The 15,425-nt window shown below is 40.8% G+C and overlaps 1 protein-coding gene across 1 annotated transcript in view; it reads right to left on the reverse strand.

The window, feature by feature from the left end:
- Positions 1–15,425, reverse strand: part of LOC147015635 (inactive carboxypeptidase-like protein X2) — a 113,593-nt gene that overhangs the window by 91,136 nt on the left and 7,032 nt on the right. Inside the window, exons 4-7 of the mRNA XM_085849114.1 lie at positions 12,137–12,246; positions 11,858–11,997; positions 11,648–11,732; positions 3,422–3,572 (exon numbers count right to left, since the gene is read on the reverse strand). Coding sequence (XP_085705240.1) covers positions 3,422–3,572; positions 11,648–11,732; positions 11,858–11,997; positions 12,137–12,246 — 486 coding nt within the window. The remainder of the gene's footprint in view (positions 1–3,421; positions 3,573–11,647; positions 11,733–11,857; positions 11,998–12,136; positions 12,247–15,425) is intronic.

The raw sequence follows: 15,425 nt of genomic DNA on the forward strand, positions 1-15,425 counted from the left end.
CGCCGGGAGCTAGTCACGGGTGGGCCTTTCGGCCTCATCACAATCGTGCCAATCTGCCCCCCGCGTGGGATAGGGTTGTTCGCCAAACTCGACCTACCTAAGTACCCACGCGGAGGGTAGACCGGGCGATCGCACCTCGCCACAGGTCGTCTCCGGACACGGGCCACTTAAGCGACTCGTTCCGTACTATCGGGATAACCGAGCGGTGTTATCATCGGCCTTGACGGTTCCGATTAATTATCGGGCGTATTAAGCCCACTACCAACCCTTTACGTGAAGCAAGATGGAGATTCAATTAAAGAAAAGACGAAGCGAAACGGGAAAAACAGTTCAACATAATGCACATTTATTCCGCGGCACACGGAGAGCACACGTATACAATTACAACAATTATGCACCAAAAGCAGATGTAACAAAAGAAACACAACAATGCAGATCTACAACCGACTACGCGAGCACACGGCAACACTTACACAGTTTTACTTTACAGACGGCGCCAACAACACATTTACTCAAAAGCAAAAGAAAAGGGCCACCCTCAAAGACAAGGGGGCAGACGGGGCCTGTAGGCCGTGAGACCGGGTGGATCCTACCCGTGTCTTTGTGATAAGCCGCCAATGTGGTGGCGCGGTGGGGCTCCGACTCCGCGCTCCTTCGCGAGTTTCGTTGGCACTGCTTGGAGTGGGGTGGGAACGGGGCCCCCTTTTCGCACTATCTCAGCGCGGGGGAAAAAAAGGGGGGAATTGTTGATGCTCTGGGGAAAGAGGATAGCTGGCTTGCTTGGGTCCTGCGACGAGCGATTCCACTGCGAGCTCGTCGCCGACCGCCGTCTTCCTTGCCTCGGACCCAAGCTATTCGGCCTCTTCCGCAATTCTCCTCAGCCGACTGCAGCAAATCACCTCGACCACGCTCCAGGCTTCCTCTCTCTGCAGCTCCCCGACAGACTCCGAACCCCGACAGACTGTGAGCCCCGACAGACTTCTCCTTTCCAGACCCGACTTGACTCTTCTCAAACCGACTGCTGCTGCCACACTCCGCCGCCGCCACACTCCGCTCTCCAAAAACTGACCCTTTCAAAACTCCCCAAATTCGCCCCGCGCTCGGCGCTTTATAGTCCGGCAGGAGAACCCATATGCAAATTTCTGGATCAGAACGAGCTCGGGGGTGGAGCCACGCTCGCCCATTGGACGGAGAAAAAGGGGCGTGAGTCTCCCCTGATCCTCGAATTTGCATATATCGATTCTCCAACGACGCGCCTGGAGGCGGAGCCAAACCACCCCACGCTTGCTGATTGGACGGATCAGAAGTGGGCGTGTATCATTCCTGATCCGAATTCTCCTCAGAAAGGCCGCACTTTGCACCCGCGGCTCGGCGCACGTCCCGCACGAGGCCAGGACAGCCTGACGCTCGGCGCCCACAAGCCACGCTGGAATGGCCGCAGAAGGAGAGGCGAAGGCGGTGGAGAGTTTAAAGTGGTGGTCCATGGCCATGGCGCCGTTTGGATTGGCGGTGATGCGATGTTTGCGGGAGCGAGTTGTGAAGGTAAAGGTCGTGGCTGTTGGCGTTGTTGTTGTTGTGAAGCGGCGTTGCGGTCGGTGGTTGTTGTGTGATGGCGGTTGAGACGTGCTTGGTTCAAAATAAAGATAGAACAGAAAAACGGCTATCTTAAAGGGTCGCAGCCCGAATGAATCACATTTATTCCCTCTAAACAACGGGTTTGGGGCTAACTACACATGTACTTGCAGAGATATCTCACCTACGGGACCTGACTGGTGGTTTGCGAATTTCCTCAACCGTAACAATACATATATATATATATATATATATATATATATATATATATATATATATATATATATATATATATATATATATATATATATATATATATATATACTAGCAGGGTATGCTTCCACATTGTAAGTAATAACGAACCTTGCTTCCCCATTGCCTCTGGTCGCTCACCTGCATTTTTTCCTTTTACTTGTTTTCATTTATTTATTTTAATATATATATATATATATATGTATATATATATATATATATATATATATATATATATATATATATATATATATATATATATATATATATATATATCTTCTTCTTCTTTCGGCTGCTCCCATTAGGGGTCGCCACAGCGGATCATCCGTATGATCCGCATAGTGATTTGGCACATGTTTTACGCCGGATGCCCTTCCTGACGCAACCCTGGTCGCCTCTTACGACGCAGGGATATGGTACACCTATTTTAACCGAGGTATACACCGGCCCAGTACACTGGTACTCACTTCGCCGACCTCGGAAGGATGACAGGCTGAGTCAACCCCCTGGTGTATTAATTCAGTGGCCCAACGGGGCTTGAACTCTGGACCTTTTGGATCCCAAGCCGCTGCCCTAACCACTGCGCCAACACCAGGCTCATATATATATATATATATATATATATATATATATATATATATATATATATATATATATATACACATACATAATCTCCAGATGCTTTCCAACAGTTCTGCGATTTTCCCGGTGTATCGGCTTCAATGTCCATCAACACATAAAATTTCAGCTTTTCATCTCCCCGGAAGGTACCGGGGGTCCCAAGGAAAGTTGGGTCCCAAGGAAAGTACTGATCTTTACCTTGTCAGTGAGTTAGTCAATGAGTCAGTCAGTGAGGCAGTGGTTTGAATGATATATATATATATATATATATATATATATATATATATATATATATATATATATATATATATATATATATATATATATATATACATACATGTGAAGTACCTGTGTAGTAAAACTGCTGGCGTCCCATCTGCTGGCATTGCTCAGTGGATATTAAAGATCCCATGGTGTCTTTCGTGAAGACTAGGCAAGCTAGTGCCGGTACCATGGTGAAATTCCAAATTCCTACCCGAAACTGAGTGGAAGTTCAAGCCTGGACAACCGGTTGGTGAAAGACTTGGACCATTGCCTGGCCAACCCCACAATAATGTGAGAATAATTGTGGCCATTAATGCAGAAGAAGAAGATATATTGGGAAACTGTTCATTTTCGTTCCAAACAAGGTATTCGACCATAAATGAAGTGAGTTGCTCAGGCGGTCGAACTGGTTTAATTACAATTACATCGGCTACTGCCAATCTCAACTCATTGGTGACTGATTAACACACCAAATAAAAATCAACCTTTCCTTGTGTGGATCAGGATTGAGCAAACTTTCCTTGGGAGCTTTTGCATTCCTATGCATGTGTACCCTCTAGGAATGCATTTTGATTGCCAGCACATTATTCGTTCAGTGGCAGAGTTTGATTCTGGTCCTTTCAGCACCAGCTTGGCTGGGAGATGATGTAGCAGGTGCGTATCGTATGTAAGGGTGAAGGAAGGTGGAACGGAGTGAGGGGAGGATTCAAACCTGGTTCGGGACATCCAAGGACTTCCAAGCGTAGGCAGATGTGGCCCCTCCAGTTCCAGCCTTGTGGCCTCACTCGCACGTATCGTGCCAACACCGGCTGGGCAAGGTTGTTTAACACGGGCGTGTCCGTGTCCGAATTCCCTGGAAAAATCTGGAAACACAACTCCATGGAAAGTACCTGAAGGTGGTAAAAACTAAGATCACGTGATTATTTGTGGAAAGTGCTTTTGCAAGGTGGTATTCATTCATACATAAGGAAAGCCTGGTGTTGGCTTAACGGTTAATAAATGAGGAGCCAAGCTGTGTACGAGGCTTATTTAGGGTTGGACCTTACAGTCACTGCTATAAAATTTTACACCCCCAGGATGTTTAGATATATGTCTCCAGTTCATGAAAACCAATGTTGGCAATTCATAAGCTCTTGCAAAAAAGTTTGGCTGACGTTTTTGTTAGGAAGATTTGAAAAATTTGATAAAACAGCAATTGTCAATAAAAATTCTAAAAAAAAAATCAATCACATTCATTTAAAATATATGTGAACTAAATATAAGAATTCAATCAGTTCATTGAAAAATGACCAAAAAAATTGCCTTTGTGGAAGTAAACCTTGTAAAAGTACATAATTTTGATTAAAATGCCTGAAAAAATAATGTTTTTTGAAGATGGACTTTAGAACTTTTTTTATCATAGGCAGATGCTGCCTTAGAATACTAATTTCTCTTAATGTGATATGAACATGGTATCCATGGCTAATTAAAACAGCAAATTCTATTGAGTTGTATCAATTTTTAAATAGAAAATTACCGTTTTTGTCAAACAAAGTTACCCCTACCCCCAAAATCCTCCTGCTCTATTGAACACCGTTCGGTTAAAGTTTACTGGATGCAGGTCGGGTGTGACATATATATATATATATATATATATATGTATATATATATGTATATATATATGTATATGTATATGTATATACATATATATATATATATATATATATATATATATATATATATATATATCTTCTTCTTCTTCTTTCGGCTGCTCCCGTTAGGGGTCGCCACAGCGGATCATCCGTATGATCCGCATAGAGATTTGGCACATGTTTTACGCCGGATGCCCTTCCTGACGCAACCCTGGTCGCCTCTTACGACACAGGGATATGGTACACCTATTTTAACCGGGGTATACACCGGCCCAATATACTGGTACTCATTTCGCCGACCTCGGAAGGATGACAGGCTGAGTCAACCCCCTGGTGTATTAATTCAGTGGCCCAACGGGGATTGAACTCAGGTCCTTTTGGATCCCAAGCCGCTGCCCTAACCACTGCGCCAACACCAGGCTCATATATATGTATATGTATATGTATATGTATATGTATATGTATATGTATATATGTATATATGTATATATGTATATATATGTATATAGATATATATATGTATATATATATATATATATATATATATATATATATATATATATATATATATATATATATATATATATATATATATATATATATATATATATATATATATATATATATATATATATATATATATATATATATATATATATATATATATATATATGTATGTATATATATATATATATATATATATGTATATATATATATATATATGTATATATTTGTATATATATATATATATATGTATATATATATATGTATATATATATATATATGTATATATATATATATGTATGTATGTATATATGTGTATATATATATATATATATATATATATGTATATATATATATATATATATATATATATGTATATATATATGTATATCTTCTTCTTCTTCTTTCGGCTGCTCCCGTTAGGGGTCGCCACAGCGGATCATCCGTATGATCCGCATAGTGATTTGGCACATGTTTTACGCCGGATGCCCTTCCTGACGCAACCCTGGTTGCCTCTTACAACACAGGGATATGGTACACCTATTTTAACCGGGGTATACACCGGCCCAGTATACTGGTACTCATTTCGCCGACCTCGGAAGGATGACAGGCTGAGTTAACCCCCTGGTGTATTAATTCAGTGGCCGAACGGGGCTTGAACTCAGGACCTCTTGGATCCCAAGCCGCTGCCCTAACCACTGCTCCAACACCAGGCTCCAACACCATGTATATATATGTATATATATATATATATATATACATATATATATGTATATATATGTATATATATGTATATATATATATATATATATATATGTATATATATATATATATATATATATATATATATATATATATATATATATATATATATATATATATATATATATATATATATATATATATATATATATATGTATATATATATATATATATATATATATATATATATATATATATATATATATATATGTATATATATATATATATATATATATATATATATATATATATATATATATATATATATATATATATATATATATATATATATATAGTGGCTGGCTTAAGATTTTTGTTCTTGAGATTGAGCCCCTGTCGTGCTGTTAAATAATACCAGGTGGGTTGACTCAACCTGTTATCCTTCCGAGGTCAGTGAAATGACTATTAGAAGGCACTGAATCAGCGGCACAGCTGCAACTCCAGAAAATGATGCAACCAGCAACCAGAGGCTGCACACGATAGCTATTACATAAGCAAATGACCACACCCCCTGCCCTCAAACCGCATCCTCCTTTCTCATTATGGATTCCCAACATCCTTTTCCTTCTCTCCCCCCCCCCCTTCCCTCTCTTACCACGTTTCTCTCTCATATCCTATTTTTTATTTATTTTTTAATCAATTTTCACTTCTTTCTAATCTTCACTCACCATTTCGGTTTAATTGGTGTACGTAATAAATAGATGGGGTCTTGTAACATCATTGGAGCTTTAAAGTAGCTTGTTAGGAATTTCTGCAGGATTAGGTCATCCTGAGAGTATTTGTAATACTTATCTCTGTCTGATCTGGGTACAGTTAATCCCTTACATACCCTGTTCTACTTTTTGTCCAATCTCTCTTGTGTACGTACAATTTTTGAGTTTGTTATAAAATGTTGAAACGAGAATGTTAACCATTTTGCTTGAAAGCATATCACAGTTTCTTTCTGAGTGTAGAAAGTCTGTCGGCTTATCTGGAGGAGTGGGAAAGTAACCTGATGGAAGGAAGATAAAGGGAACTTTCTGACACCGTGACGTGCTGTGAACTCAACAAGTGAGGGAATGACTAAATCATTGGTCCCCAACCTGCGGCCCGCGGAGCCCTATACTGCGGCCCGCGAGGACTTTGCAATCAAAACACATTTCCATGTAGCAATTTTAAAGGGGTTTACACAATGCCGCTGCCGGCCACTGCCGCTTACCGCTGGGTGGAATCAAATCAATTTGATTTTAGCTTCCGACATCTTGCAGCAGTATTTAAAATTAATTACACCCCAAATGGAAATTTGTTTAGAATTACAGTGCGTGAACAATCGATTGATTGAATACATATAAAATTTATTAATTAAAAAAACAATACTCCAATAAACCCCAAACGTTGTATCGTTTTCTCAATTTTTTCTTCGATTTTTTTTTCTGCCTCCCAACATCTTTGGGAGTAGTATAGTGAATGCGGCCCGTGGGATCAAAAGGTTGGGGACCACTGGACTAAATGAATGAATGTGAAGACTTATTTGAGCTTTTTGACACTTTCTTACTTCATCTACTGCTGACAATTAATCACGAGTCGAGACTCTCGAGTCTGCCGAGTCATTTCTGGAAGTACATTTATGCTCAATGATGTACATGATAGGATAAAATATTCCTCGTTTACACACTTATACTACGAGATCTCAAAATCCTCAGTTTACCCCCCTTATATAAATACATAAATGTATTCCTCAATACTTGGGTCACAATTCAGACTGTATGGCTTACAAGCCTGGTGTTGGCTATGCAGTTGGGGTGGCTTGCTTGGGATCTTAGGGTCCTGAGTTCGATCCCTGCTGGCCACTGAATTAACACCAGGTGGGGTTGACTCAGCCTTCTGAGGTCAGCAAAATGAGCACCAGTGTACTGATGTAGGGGCACAGCATCAGCGGCATAGCCGTGCCCCAACAAAATGGTAGGTACCCGGCAGTCAAGCTCCTATACGTTAAAAGAAGAATGGTTCACGAAACCAAGTGAAACCAAGACTGGTATAAAGCGTCTTCCCATTTCCATTGAGCTTGTGCCCATCATGGATCTAACTTGTCCGACTCATGTGGTTTCGTTATTTTCACATGTTCTCAGCTTCTTGTTCTCTTCCAGCCTATAGAAATGAAGCGCATCCTGGAAGGAATGGTAATGTATCACCCGACACACGTTTCTCTTTAACTTGTGCATCACGTGCATGTAAGTTTTTTTTTATAATGATGCATCGGTTTTGAGGTCTTGTCTACTCGCAAACTCCAATCAGTTTCAGCATGGAAAGATCAGGAAGGGGACTTGACCCTTGAGATGACATCGTTTTGTTGTGCAAATGAGGTGTACAGCAAACTAAAACAAGGAATTTGGTGTCTGTCTGGCTGTCTGTCTGTCTTTCTGATCATGATGCATTCATCATTACTTATCCATTCTCAACCATACTTTCCAAGGGAACTTGGGGTCACATGACAGAGGTTGTAGCAACTTAATTTGCCCCCTCCACAAATTGGGTTTCCTGTCTTAAGGCCCAGTCACACCTTGACGTTTGAGCCAGCTTATGCCGATTTTTGGAAAATTTGTGTAAAACGCTGGTACACATCGAATACGTTATGGGTACGTTTTGTATACGTTAAGAGCACGCTGAAAAACACTGCCATAAGTGGTAGTACGCTGGCTTTAAACGTTGAACTTTTGGGTTTTCCTCGAATTTTTTCATGCTTCAAATTTTACGACGTATGCCGGCGTATGACTCACACGTTCCGCTACGCTGGCCATAAGTTATTGGCACGTTATGCGATCGTTGACACACGTTGAAACACGTTACTTGTAAGTTACTCATAAGTCGAAACACGTGGAGGTAATGTTTAGCGTACCCGAAACTTATTTCTAACCTATGAGTAACGTTTTGTAAGTACGCTACACGAATGTTGTTCACACTTTGCAACACGTTACTTGAAAGTAGTAGTACTACTACTACTACTACTACCACCACTACTACTACTACTACTACTACTAACATCGACATCAGTAAATTCTCTCGAACTACTACTACTACTACTAATAACATCGACATCATTAAATTCTTTCGAACTACTACTACTACTACTACTACTACCAACATCGACATCACTAAATTCTCTCGAACTACTACTACTACTACTACTAACATCAACATCACTAAATTCTCTCGAACTACTACTACTACTAATAACATCGACATGACTAAATTCTCTCGAACTACTACTACTACTACTACTACTACTACTACTACTACTACTACTCCTACTACTGCTACTGCAACTGCTACTGACATTGACATCTACTCAACATGGAGTCTGGAACACTGACGGGTTCCTCTTGTGAAGCCCATTTGTATATACCAATTCCCCTAAACGCTGCCAATACGCCATTATACGGTAGCTGTAAGTTAGAAACACGTTCAGTAAGTTCTGTGGCCGTCCGGAAGACGTCAATCAAATACGTCTACATATGCCAATGTGCATTTGAGACACGTTACACATAGGTTCAAAGCACGCTACTCATAGGTTGAAAGCACGCTACTAATAGTCTCAAAGCACGTTACTCGTAGGTTAAAAATTAAGTTTCGGGTATGCTAAACATTACCTCGACGTGTTTCGATTTATGAGTAACTTACAAGTAACGTGTGGCCGACGTGGGTAAATGATTGCGGAGCGTGCCGAGAACTTATGCCAGCGTATGCGGAACTTGTGAGCCATACGTCGAGTACGTCGTAAAATTTTCAGCATGCTTTAAATTTCACGACGTACTAGACGTACCACGTAATATGCCAGCGTACTTCATTGTTTTTCATCGTGCTCCTAACGTATACACAACTTACCCACACCGTATTCGACGTGTCCCAGCATTTTAGACACATTTTTCATAGGTCGGCATACGCTGGCTAAATCGTCAAGGTGTGACTGCGATGTTGACAGTTCCAATTTTCAAGCGGTTATGATTTAAATCTGTGTGCGGCAGGTTTTTAACAGAGAACGCCACGAGTTCGTCGGCGATACGTGCAACGCACTATGACTAAGTTAAACTATCGTTGGGCATAGGTTGTGAACGCCGACAACAGGCTAAGCATTCGTTGGAATAAGTTATCTTTAACACAACGAAACGTTCTGTGCCCGTTACTAATACGTTATGCATACGACCAACACCTTATGAATACGACCAAAACTTAAAAAAAAAACTCAAAACTTCAGCGTTCGCCAACGTTTTACATACATTTTTATACGTTCCCATTCCTGGCTAAAACGTCAAGGTGTGACTGGGCCTTTAGACAAGCTCCTTGTTAAGGTATTTATATATATATATATATATATATATATATATATATATATATATATATATATATATATATATATATATATATTATTGTGGTGTTTTGTGGGGCACATATACCAGAAGTCAAAACTATTACAACCAAAAGCTATTCACTCAATCCTATCCAATGTAAGATTACCTTTTTAAACAGCTGTTGTTTAACACTAAACTGAAAGAAATGTGGAGGAAACCCGACATCTGTGAGGCATTCAATGCTTATTGCATCCACCACATACGAACGGATCCGAGCCATCTTGCCATGCTAGGCGGCAATGATCTTTCGCGAATGAAGGTGCTAAAATGAGTCCTCACATATGAATGAATGATGTATCGCATTGCCTGTCCGATTTTTCTAACCATCATATTCCATATGTGGATTGTACATGGATTGTACATGGATTGCTTGTGATGAATACCTTTGGTCTCATACCGGTATGTGATTTCTCCCAGCTATGGCTTCAAGTGTGACATGCGGTATTGTCCCCTACACCCTTACAACCCAATTGTGACCTCTATTCAATGCATAACCCATTCCTAACAGTCACATGCATTGATTATTACTCCATTGAGGGAAGTTTGGTAAAAAATTGGATGTGCTCACACATGGACGTGTACAGGCTAAGAGTCACTGGTCTGCACAGTTACCAGAAGTAAATATATATATATATATATATATATATATATATATATATATATATATATATATATATATATCGAATTATCCAAGTCGTGTCTGACTTCTGGTGACATACATGATCAGATTTCTCCAAACATGCCTATCCTGCACTGCTTTCTGAAGTACTGGCAGAGACAGCTTGTTTGCAGCCTTTATCCCATTCAACCAGCACATACAACGTCTAGCCTGATGTTGGTGTGATGCTTTGGGTGGCTGGCTTAAGATCCTAGGATCTCGAGTTCAAACTCCAGTTGTACTGTGTGTTGACTCAGCCTGTCATTCTTCAGAGGTTGGCAAAATGAGTACCAGCTAGCTGGTAATGGGGGCATTGCTACAGTGGCACAGTTGTGCCCCCAGAAAATGATTCAGCCAAGCAGCCACATGCTGCATACAAATAAATAAATAAATAAATAAAAAGGTCTGCCTCTTCCTCTTCTTCCCTCAACCACACCCAGCATGGTTGTCTTCTCCAGACTTGTTTTCTGCATGCATGAATTATCCAAAGCATGACAGTTTATGTTTTAGCAGCAGTGCTTCCAATGTACGTGGTGGTCTAATTTCTTCAAACACCGATGTATTCTTGCAGTTCATGGAATTTCTAACATTCGTCTCTTACACCGCATTTCAAAACTGTCAATATTATTCCTTTCTTTCTTCTTCACTGTCCATGACTCACATCCATACATTACAACTGGATATACCAGAGCATTCACCAGCTTCTTCTAGGTTTGTTTTGTCACATCTTTGGCTTTCCAGATATTTGTCCATCTTGATGTTGCTGTTCTCCAAAATGCTAACCGTCTATTAATTTTTCAACATTTCTCACTCATTTCAATATTAGACCCAGGAAGATGACATTTTAGACTATTTCCCCCATGATTGTGATGCATCCAGGATTGCACTCAGCAGCCCCATGTACCTGACGGCATGAAAGGAACGGTTATTGTTATATATAAAAAATATGAATGTAATACCCGTCACAGCACGTCTACATATTATGACATAATACTCACCACATCATCAGTTTCATTCCGGTAGTTGATCCAAGACTGGGTGTCATTACTGAAGGAAACCATATACTGAGTGACCCAATCTGTTCTAAAACACAAGTATGTACCCTGAATGAGGAGAACGAAAATGAAATTCTTCCGCTGTCCAAGATATGGAGGAAGGAAACACGAGGAAATACTTTAGAACTTGTTTAGGCTATGTATTGCACTCACGACCACAAGGAATTGCGTCCTTGAGTGATGATCCCCGTGAAGAGAGTGAGACGTTGAGTGTCCACTTGTAACCACTGCGAGCGATCTCGGTGTGCAGCACACCAAGCACCAGCAAACTCATCCTCTTCAAGAATGCCAGCCTGTAGTAATGATGAAGGGTTGAAAAAGAGGATTTGATGATTCGTTGCACAAATTTAGGAGTAGCGAGGTTGTTGGAAGGATCTATTATAAGTTGTCAGAATGTAGAGAGGTTGTTAAAAGGGTCTTGCTCCAAGTTACCTGAATATTCAGTCTCCCACGATGAGCTCCAAGCCCAAACCTTTGTGCTGAAGATGCCTGCATCTGGAAATCCTCCACTCCCAAAGACTCCAGTCTCAAGGGAGGACAAGCTCGTCAGAAATAAAGGGGACAGCAACCGGGTTACTCTTTGCTATAAATATTTACCAGGTTAAGAGACTTCAAAACTGGGAGTATTCTATTAAGGAAAAACTTACATTTCTTTGGAGAAATTGGTCTCTTCCATATGCTTATCTGCAGTGTTGAAATTATTGCAGCCATCGGGTTCGTCCCAGTTGCCTGGTCCGAATACTGACGAATCGTGTCAATGCGTCACGCCGACCAACTGATATTGGTGCTTCAAGCCTGATTACGGGCCTTTTGCCATGATACCTTGCTTCAGTGGAACGCCTGAACTAATCAAGCGGCATGCTAATCGGTACCATACATCTGATTAGACTAATTAGCAATCCAAGCCAAATCGCTGGAAGCAGGCACAACCATTTACTGGGTGTAATCGCACGAACCCAATGTATCATTTAAAGGATGTGTGTAACTCATTTAATAGATAATCAGAATGCTTCAAGTTCACGCAGAGACCAGGTATATTTTATAATGTGTATTGAAAGAACACAGGACGGAATACAAAAAGGAGAAGCAATGCAATTAATTAATCTCCACTACCCAATACGCGCCAATGAGTCAACTGAAAAAGAGATCCTTATGTATTTAAGCCTTAATGCCTCAGACACACCTCAGTAGATAGACAAGAGAATCACAGGACAGAAATACCACAGACTGCATCTCAGCAGGAAGCAGTTTTGGCCAGGTGGAGACATGGCCTGACAGGAGCTGCTCCTGCTGTGGACCGAAACTGGCTCAAGGCGAAAGTGGGCATGGCTTGCATCAGGGGCGTGGATATAGGCTGTGGTAAGAAATTCTCACTCTGTGGAGCAAAGCCCCCTGCTGTCTGCATGCAGCTTCTTCTGTGGGGTCTCCAGGCTTCTCCACTAGCCACTGTCTGTACCACCCCTTTTATAGCTTCTGTCCCCATCTGCATCAGTGACGCCACTAACCCCTCTCCTCTCGGCTGTTATTGGTCAATGGCTCAGTCCATGGGTGGAGCAAACCTTCCGAACCTATCACCCAGATGGTGTGGCACTCTTTTTCCATAATGGCGGCATTCCCGCCTGAACTTTACACCTGATAGCCTGCCACAATATTTTAAGGGATATATATATATATATATATATATATATATATAGATAGATAGATAGATATAGATATATATATATATATATATATATATATATATATATATATATATATATATATATATATATATATATATATATATATATATATATATATATATATATATATATATATATATATATATATATATATATATATATATATATATATATATATATATATATATATATATATATATACATGACATTAAAAGGAAAGAACATCAAAAAGGGTGTCAATGGATTGCAGTTTTAGACACACACATGGAGGAAAGGAAGACACCTCCTTTCGATACATAAAATGATGCATATCCGACATCACAATTACATTAGCTCATGCTTATTCTAAACAGAGGTAGCGTTCGGGCATTCAGCCCATGCAATTGCTTAGGACTCGAGATAATGAGGGCCCCCACATGACTGATCGTGGTTCACAATCTTTCAAGAAGGGGCTCCCGAGGGTTGAGGGTGAGATCTTACTTTGCCGACAAAACATATCAGTCCCCCCAAGACCAGCGGCAAAGATAAAAACACCCCTATACATTAATTGGGGTCATGCTGATCTCTGTAGCAAGTCTGGATGTAATTTGCCCAGAACTGTAGGAGGAGTAGCCCAACAAACAAACCCACAAAAAACACACAAACACTGCTCTGTGAATTATAGTAAGGATTATTATTTTGACATTTGAAGTGGCCTTGGAAAAATGCCACGATAAGCTGGAACGATGCTCAAGCTGCTACTGTAGATATATATAAATATATATACATATATATATATATATATATATATATATATATATATATATATATATATATATATATATATATATATATATATATATATATATATATATATATATATATATATATATATATATATATATATATATACCAGGCGTAGTGGCGTGCGCCTGTAATCCGGCTACTCGGAGGCTTGGGTTGGAGGATCACTTGAGGACGGGCGCTCTGCGCTGGGCCGCGCTATGAGAGGATGCAGAGCAGCCCGGAATCATGGCGAAACCCAATGCTTATCCCTGTGTCGTAAGAGGCGACCAGGGTTGCGTCAGGAAGGGCATCCGGCGTAAATCATAACGGATGATCCGCTGTGGCGACCCCTCACGGGAGCAACCGAAATACGAACAACAACCACACACACACACACACACACACACACACACACACACACACACACACACACACACACACACACACACACACACACACACACACACACACACACACACACACACACACACACACACACACACACACACACACACACACACACACACACACACACACACACACACACACACACACACACACACACACACACACACACACACACACACACACCTTTCCAATGTGGAAAAGGTAATAAAATGGGAATTCCAAGGGATTGTTTGCAATCGAGTCCAAAGCAACATTGGCTAAGGGAGTCTAAAACAACAGTCCTCTTACTCGTGATACAATTGAGGGTTTTGAAGCGTCACTCGTGATACCGTCTCCCACTACCACCAGGAGCAGCGCTACATGGTACACATTTGCAAAGATAATTTGTGTTGCCCACCTTCGGAACTCCTGGTGAAGGAGGCAAATGAAGTCCCTACAACCGTTGTCATATTGTTACGAATCTGGAAGCCATGAGCACTCAACATACAGATCCTATATGAGCAGAGCTCAGTTATTTTGATAAGTAAATGTGGATAAATGTGGATAGCTCCCCATCCCTTGTTTAATGGGTAATGGAATGTACATGCGCTGCGAAGTTATTTTGATAGTCAGGGTTTTCTTTTATTTTTACACCACCAACATTAACCACAACAACGCCAGCATCGCCCTCACCTTCACCTCGCTCTGGCCGACACCATGGTGGGCGGAGTTCAAGGAGGAGCCTCGCGGCGGCCCTTGACCAATCAGCGTGCTACGAGTGAGGTGGCCACCGCTTAACCAATCAGACCCCACGACGGTGAGAAAGACAGTCTGCATGACCTCACCACGGCCCAGGCCAATCGACGGTCTTGCCGCCCGTTTTGGCC

This window comes from Eptatretus burgeri, chromosome 12 (genome assembly GCF_056783735.1).
Source record: "Eptatretus burgeri isolate ZD-2024b chromosome 12, Ebu_testis_v1, whole genome shotgun sequence".
NCBI lineage: Eukaryota > Metazoa > Chordata > Myxini > Myxiniformes > Myxinidae > Eptatretus > Eptatretus burgeri.